Consider the following 6,905-nt stretch of genomic DNA (forward strand, 5'->3'; position numbering starts at 1 on the left):
ATCTGTTCAGCTCTGGCTCTTTCACCGGCCGTTTGGAGAGTGAACCAGCAGATGTAAGATCTCACTGTCTCCTTCCTTCTGTAATTCTGCTTTTCAAATAAAAATAAAATGAATCTGTAAAAAAAAGAAAGAAACATTAAACTGAGAATATTTTCAGTATGTGGCATTTTGCTGTGCTTGGGTTCCAGCTCTGGTTCTGTTCCCAGGTCCAGCTTCCTGTGAGTGTGTGCCTTGGGGGCAGCACACTGACCAGGTGATTGGCTCTTACCACTCACAGGGGCGACCTAGATTGAGATGATTGTGTTTCATCTTGGCTCAACTACAGCCCTTAGGGGCATTTAGGAAGTGAACTCGAAGGTGGGAAATCTCTGCCTCGCTGCCCTTGCAAATGAAAAGGTTTTCAAATTTTTAATTCTTTTAAATTGCAAAATTAGGGTCCAGCGTGATAACTTAGCAGCTGGGGTCCTTTCCTTGCGTGCTGGGATCCCATTTGGATGCCAGTTCTAATCCTAGCAGCCCCACTTCCTGTCCAGCTCCCTGCTTGTGGCCTGGGAAAGCAGTCAAAGATGGTCCAAAGCCTTGGGTCCCTGCGCCTACATGGGAGACCTGGAAGAGGCTCTTGGTTCCTGGCTTCGGATTGGTGCAGTTCCAGTCTTTGTGGTCACTTGGGGAGTGAATCACCAGATGGAAGATCTTCCTCTCTGTGTATTTGACTTTCCAATAAAAATGTATAAATGTTTAAAGAAATAAGTAAATTGCAAAACTAAGCTCAAAAGCAAGATGAATCGTGAAGATCCATGAGTTTATACTAATAAAGATGTGCAGATTGACCCAAGGAAAAGCAAAGGTATATATGGGGCCCGGCGCGGCAGCCTAGTGGCTAAAGTCCTCGCCTTACATGTGTAAGGATCCCATTTGGGTGCCGGTTCTAATCCCGGCAGCTCCACTTCCCATCCAGCTCCCTGCTTTGTGGCCTGGGAAAGCAGTCAAGGACAGCCCAAAGCCTTGTCACCCTGCAACACATGGGAGACCTGGAAAAGACTCATGACTTCTGATTGGCTCAGCTTTGACTGCTGCGGCTGTGGGGTGTGACCCAGTGGATGAAGATCTTCCGCTGTCCTTTCCTCTCTATAAATGACTCCCCCACCAAAAAAAAAAAAATTCTTTTTTAAAAGGATACATACGATGGCCCAAGTTTAATTTATGGTATTTATAGCTTAAACCCTGTTTTAAAATAATTTCTTAAATTATTCATTAGTTCAGTCTTCTTTAAAATGCCTCCCTAAAGATGTAAAGACAGTGATAGAGAAAGAGGAAGGTTAACACGGAGAAAGATCTTCCATCTCCTGGGTTCACAGCTTGCATGGCTCAGTGGCCTGTTTGTGAGGAGCTCCACACACTGTTTTTTCAGTTGTTTGTTTCTTTATTTGCTTATTTTAAGCTGTTGTTTATTGTCTGAAGGTCAGAGAGAGATCCTTTATCTGTTGGTTCCCTCCCTAGCTGGTGGCAGCAGCTGGATCTTACTGCAGCCAGGAGCTGCTTCTGGGTCTCCCCGTGGGTGGCAGGTGTGCAAGCACCTGAGCCATCTGCTGCTTTCCCAGACCTCTTAGGTCATTGGGCTGGAAGTGGAGCGGCCGGAGTTGGAACCAACGCCCATGTGGGATGCTCGTGTCATCTGCGCATGCAGCTTTGTCTGCTGTTTCCTAATGCCCTATCCGGGTATTATCGAGCAGGAACTACACCTCTTTAAAGCAGTGGATGGTCCATGTAGGATGAAAACAAACAGTAATGAAGACAAAAATTAGGACATGTCATCATGGAGCTGATATCAGTTACCAAGTAAATTGTAATGTTTTATTATACAAAAGGAAATGTGAACAGTGAGTGAAACTGTTTAACCTGGGATAGTAATCAGAGATGTGCATTCTGACACAGTTGACTCTATAATTATCATTTTAGAATTTCTATTTGAACAATTAAAATAATTTAGAATGTGACTAATGAGTATCATTTCTAAAAATTTTTCTTAGGAAAATAATTTGAAAGTTAGATAAAATTGATCTTATGTATTTTTTTGGTAATGTTGATAGTAATTGCAAAAATTGAAAACACTGACATGGAAGGAAAATTGTTGAACTTTTCTCTCAACCATTATTAGACGTAATAAATAATAACAAATAACACTTGTATATTTCTGCAGTGCACTAAACATCTTAAAATTAGTTTAAACATATTTTTTGAAAAATAGCCATATACCATGGCTGTTGGGGTAACCATTTAAGCAAATATTGATGAAAATTCTTTACTTTTCTGGTTAAAATTTTAAAATCATGACAATTTAAGTAAAATAATGTGCTATGGTGTGTATGTAATGAAATTTGGCATTAAAAGGACTTTTGTCTTGAGATTTCATACATTTATTAGAAAGGTAACAGTGTAGTTTCATGCTTTAAAAAAGCCCACTTATACATAAATTGTTATATTCCAATAGCTTCCCTTCCAACATAGCACTGAGCATCATGACAGCACGTGTTCAACCACCCCATGTGATACTAGCCTCTCACACGAGTGCTGGTTCAAGTCCTGGCGGCTCTACTTGCAGTCCAGGGCCTGATGCTGTGGGAAGGCATCTGAGGACGGCACAGGTGCTGGGGTTCTGCCGCAAACAGGGAGACCTGCATGGAGCTGCTGGCCTGGAGGTTGGCTTTTAGAAAGTGCATGTTCCTTTGATTCGTGTCAGTGCCAGGGACAGCGCAGAGCTCTCATCTTATTTAATTATTGTTACTAACAGTATTTGCCTTGCCTTTTGCTTACAGCAGAAGAAATCACTTTTTTTTTTTTAAAGATTCATGCAATTCCATGTCGTGGATAATCCTCCCATCTCTGGATCCTGTTTGTCATGTGGTATCGCATAGTACAAGTTCTGGAGCTCACAGCCTGGACATTGTGCAGAGTCTTGTTGCCTATCAAGTTTTTTTTGGTTTGTTTGTTTGTTTGTTTTTTTAAGGCTACTTAGAGTATAGATACTGCAGTTTAATACGAAACTTACTTTTTATCTTTACAGGTATTTTATGTTAACTTTGGTGACCTTTTGTGTACTTTACATGAAACGCCTTATCTGTTATCTACAGGGGATTCGTTCTTTGTTCCTTCAGGTAGGAATTATTAAAAATGTTTTATATTTCACACTGTATCTGTGAAACTGCTTATAGGCACCATGAAAATGAAAGCCATAGCGGTCATGATAAAGTGAGGTGACTGACGCAACAGTAGTGTGCTAAATAGTTTTTTTTTTTTTCATTTTATCTTTATTGGAACATATTAGTGTTTTCATACATGAAAATTGAACAGAAGTTGTTTTGCTTAATATAAAAATGGTTGATTGATACGTTGTATTTCAGGAAAGTGTCAGAATTTTTTGCCGCCTTGTCCTGAAGAAGCTGTGTGTTCAAATAGTTTTTAATGGGTTATTTTAAACAAAGAACGATGTGCTTTATCCAACATTAACAATTATAAAGTCAGTGGAAGCAGGGATGGTTGAATTTATTGTTAAGAGTATGTCTTTTTAATTTGGGGAGTTGATTATAATTAACTGCAAATTCTACCTTTATTAGTAACTTATATAACTGTATGTGCATGTATTTGGTTTAGGGGAATAAATAGAAGTTCCTGTAAAACTAATCTAAGAAAGATTAGTTTCAGAAAGTGCTGTTTTCTCTATTTATACCATTGAATAATATACCTGTATTTGTTACCAGATGGATGTGAAATTTACATTCTTTCAAACCTTTTTTGTACCATACGTGATAGTAAAGTCTTGGATTTTTGAGTTCATGAGATGAAATGTGCATTCCTTTTGGTTAGGTGGATTGTTTTTGTTTTGTGTTATATGCTTTCACTGCCAAGTGATGACCAAATACTTGATTCAAAGGCAATGCTTCTTACGAAAATAATTCTATTAATTACTTTACTTTCAGGTAATTATTATAACATCAAAAATCTCCTGAATGAGGAAAGTGTTCTTCTTTTTACTCAGATAAAAAGATGAAAAATGGAACCAGTTTAAATGCCTGTATGTATATATGTATATGGCTATGTATATACATGCAACAAATGTTTGTATAGTTGGGACATTTACTTTTGTATTACTTGTAATGTTTTAAAATAAAATTTTATTCAGTTTTGTGTAAATTTGTATTAGATAAACATTTTTAAGTTTCCACATGTATCTTATTTTTTTCCTTAAAAACACACATAGCCTGTAGTGATGCCTTATTTTGTATTATTTTAGTAAGATGAAAAGAATACTGAAATAAATTCTCCCACAGTGAAATATATATTGTTTCTTTGCAAGTGACTGCTAACTTCAACAGGTATATCCACTTAAGAAAATCTTTTGTAAGTAGTGTAAGTCATTAATCGTTAGATGATCTAATATTAGAGCTCTATTAGTTTCCTAGGGCTGCTGTACCAAAACAACTACAAACTTCAGACAGCAGAATTATTGCCATAGTTTTTAAGGGCAGAAGTCTGAAGTCAAGGTGTAATCAGGCCTGTGATGTTTGTGAAACCTCTGAGGGAGGATCCTTGCTCCCTTCTCCCGAACTTAGGATGGTTTCTTGGTGGTCTTTGGCATAACTTGGCTTGCAGCTGTACAACACTTCTAGCCCTTCCTCCTTTCTCACATGGTGTTCTTGCCACTTGTTTTTGTCATCATGTGACACTCATGTAACTTGTAACATGTACATACTTTTCTGTGCTGTCTCTGTTGATGTTTTCTGTTTTATGTATGGGTTCCTTTTTCCCTTTCAATGTTAATATAAGATGCTTTAATAAATAAACCTTATCTAATGAGTCTAATTCAATTTTTTCAATATAGATGTGGTTATTAACTTTGAGGGAATTTATGATACCTGGTTACTTGTCCTTAGACCAACCCCTTTTTCAAGTCTATTTAATATTTACAGATCAAATATCCAAAACAGTTAAGAATGGGATGTAGGAGAAGAGTCACCCCAGCTGTAGGCAACTTCCTAGATTGCCTTGTACCCAGGCAAGTGTTACACTGCTGGGAGAAAGCAACCGATAGCTGAAGGGCACCCAAGGCCTGATTAATGCCAGCTTTGTGTTCACTATACCAGTATGGTAGCATAATAACCTGCTTTTTTTTTGGTAAGATATGTGGGGAAGGTGGGGAATGCTTTGCTGGGACACATGACCTGGTACCCAAGCGGTAGGGATGCAGATTACCCAGGGAAGGGATCTGAGGATGTGTTGGAGTGGGAGCAGCTAAGGGCATTTTTGACAGGAAGGAATGACTTCTGGGGCTTTTGACAGACCGGGCCACTGCACTTGTAGGTAGGCAAGGGAGCAGAGATGGAGTGGTTTAGAGGGGGAAATTGGTGGACATGTGTGGTTCAGGCCAAGTCACCCCACCCACTTGGGAGACCTGGCCTGGGCTAAATAGCTGCCGTCATACACAAAAACGGTTTAGAGGGAATACCTGACTGGGCTAGGCTGCAGTACCCACCCACAGGTGTCGGAATAGTTGGGTGGGCCACGTCAGACTAGGCCACAGCACCCACCAGAACGTGAGAGATCCAGATCTGGGGCAAATTCTGTAGAGGAATTGTGGGTTCACCTCTTTGGAACTTGAGCACCCACCAGTTTATGCAGATAGCTGGGGAATTGGCCCAAGCCCGGCTGGACCACAGAAATCACCTGACATGAGATCTGAGACTGATAGGTTGCCGGGGGCTGGGGAGGTGGGAGGAAGAGGTTGTAGCACCCACCAACATATAAAAGACCAGGACTAAAGTCGTCCCATGCCAAATAGGGCTGTGGCACCCACCAACATGCATGAGATCCAAGGCTGGGAGTGCACCTCGTAGCAGAACTTTGGGGATTCCTCTGCTTGGCTGCAGCTCCTGCTGGGGAGCAATAGCCAGGGCTGGGAGCAGACCAGACCAGGCAATGCTGTATCATTCATCAGTGTTTGTGTGGACTGAGTCTGGGAGCAGGCCAGGCTGAGATAGGCTTGCAGCACTTACTGGCACACGCAAGAGCCAGAACAGAGTGTGAGCCATGCCTGACTGGGCTAGGATGAACATCCCCCAGCAAGAGCTGAGACTGAATGGACCATACCAGGCTGGATTTAAGCATCCACCAGCGCGTGCAAGATCTAGGGCTGGCAACAGTCCAGGCAGGAGAACTTGGGGACTCTCTTGTTAGGCCACAGTTTCCACTGGTAAGGGCAAGAGCTGGGGCTGTGGGCAGGCTGGGCCAGGCTGGACAAGGCTGCAGCACCCAATGGCATGCATGTGGGCTGGTTTTGGGCAAGGTCAGACTGGGCTAGGCATCCACTGTTTCTTGCAAGAGCCAGAATGCATGTGAGACAGGCCAGGTTAGACCACACCTACCAGTTAGTTCATATGATAGTCAGGTCTAGCAGTGGGCCAGACTAGGCTAGACTGTAGCACCCACCAGCAAGTGCTGGAATGGGTGTAGGATAGTTTAGGCCACAGCACCTTCTGGTGAGTGCCAGGACTGGGAGCCAGCCATGTCAGGCTGGGCTGCAGCACCTAAGAGCACATGGAAGACCCAGGACTGAGAGTGAGCCTGGTAGGGGAACTTAGGGAACTCCCCTGCTGGCTGCAGCTCCTTCTGATGAGTATGAGAGCCTGGACTGGTCCACAGCATTAACTAGTGCAGGCAAGAGCCAGGATGAGATGCAGGACGGCCAGGTTTGACTGCAACACCTTTCAGTTCAAATGAGGGCTGGTGGGGGTGGAGCGGGCAGGCTGCTACATCAACCAGTAAGAGCCAAGCTATAGCACCTGCTGGCAAATGCCGAAACTTTGGCAGGGTGGTGTGGGGACATCTTAGACTGGGCTACAGCATGCTGG

At 42.3% G+C, this 6,905-nt stretch overlaps 1 protein-coding gene across 1 annotated transcript in view; it reads left to right on the forward strand.

Annotated features, from left to right (window-relative positions):
- Positions 1 to 4,860, forward strand: part of CENPC (centromere protein C) — a 58,970-nt gene extending 54,110 nt beyond the window's left edge. The window contains exons 18-19 of the mRNA XM_004590857.3: positions 3,065 to 3,155; positions 3,978 to 4,860. Coding sequence (XP_004590914.2) covers positions 3,065 to 3,155; positions 3,978 to 4,048 — 162 coding nt within the window. The 3' untranslated portion in view covers positions 4,049 to 4,860. The remainder of the gene's footprint in view (positions 1 to 3,064; positions 3,156 to 3,977) is intronic.
- Positions 4,861 to 6,905: the final 2,045 nt, after the last annotated feature.

This window comes from Ochotona princeps, chromosome 7 (genome assembly GCF_030435755.1).
Source record: "Ochotona princeps isolate mOchPri1 chromosome 7, mOchPri1.hap1, whole genome shotgun sequence".
Lineage (NCBI taxonomy): Eukaryota > Metazoa > Chordata > Mammalia > Lagomorpha > Ochotonidae > Ochotona > Ochotona princeps.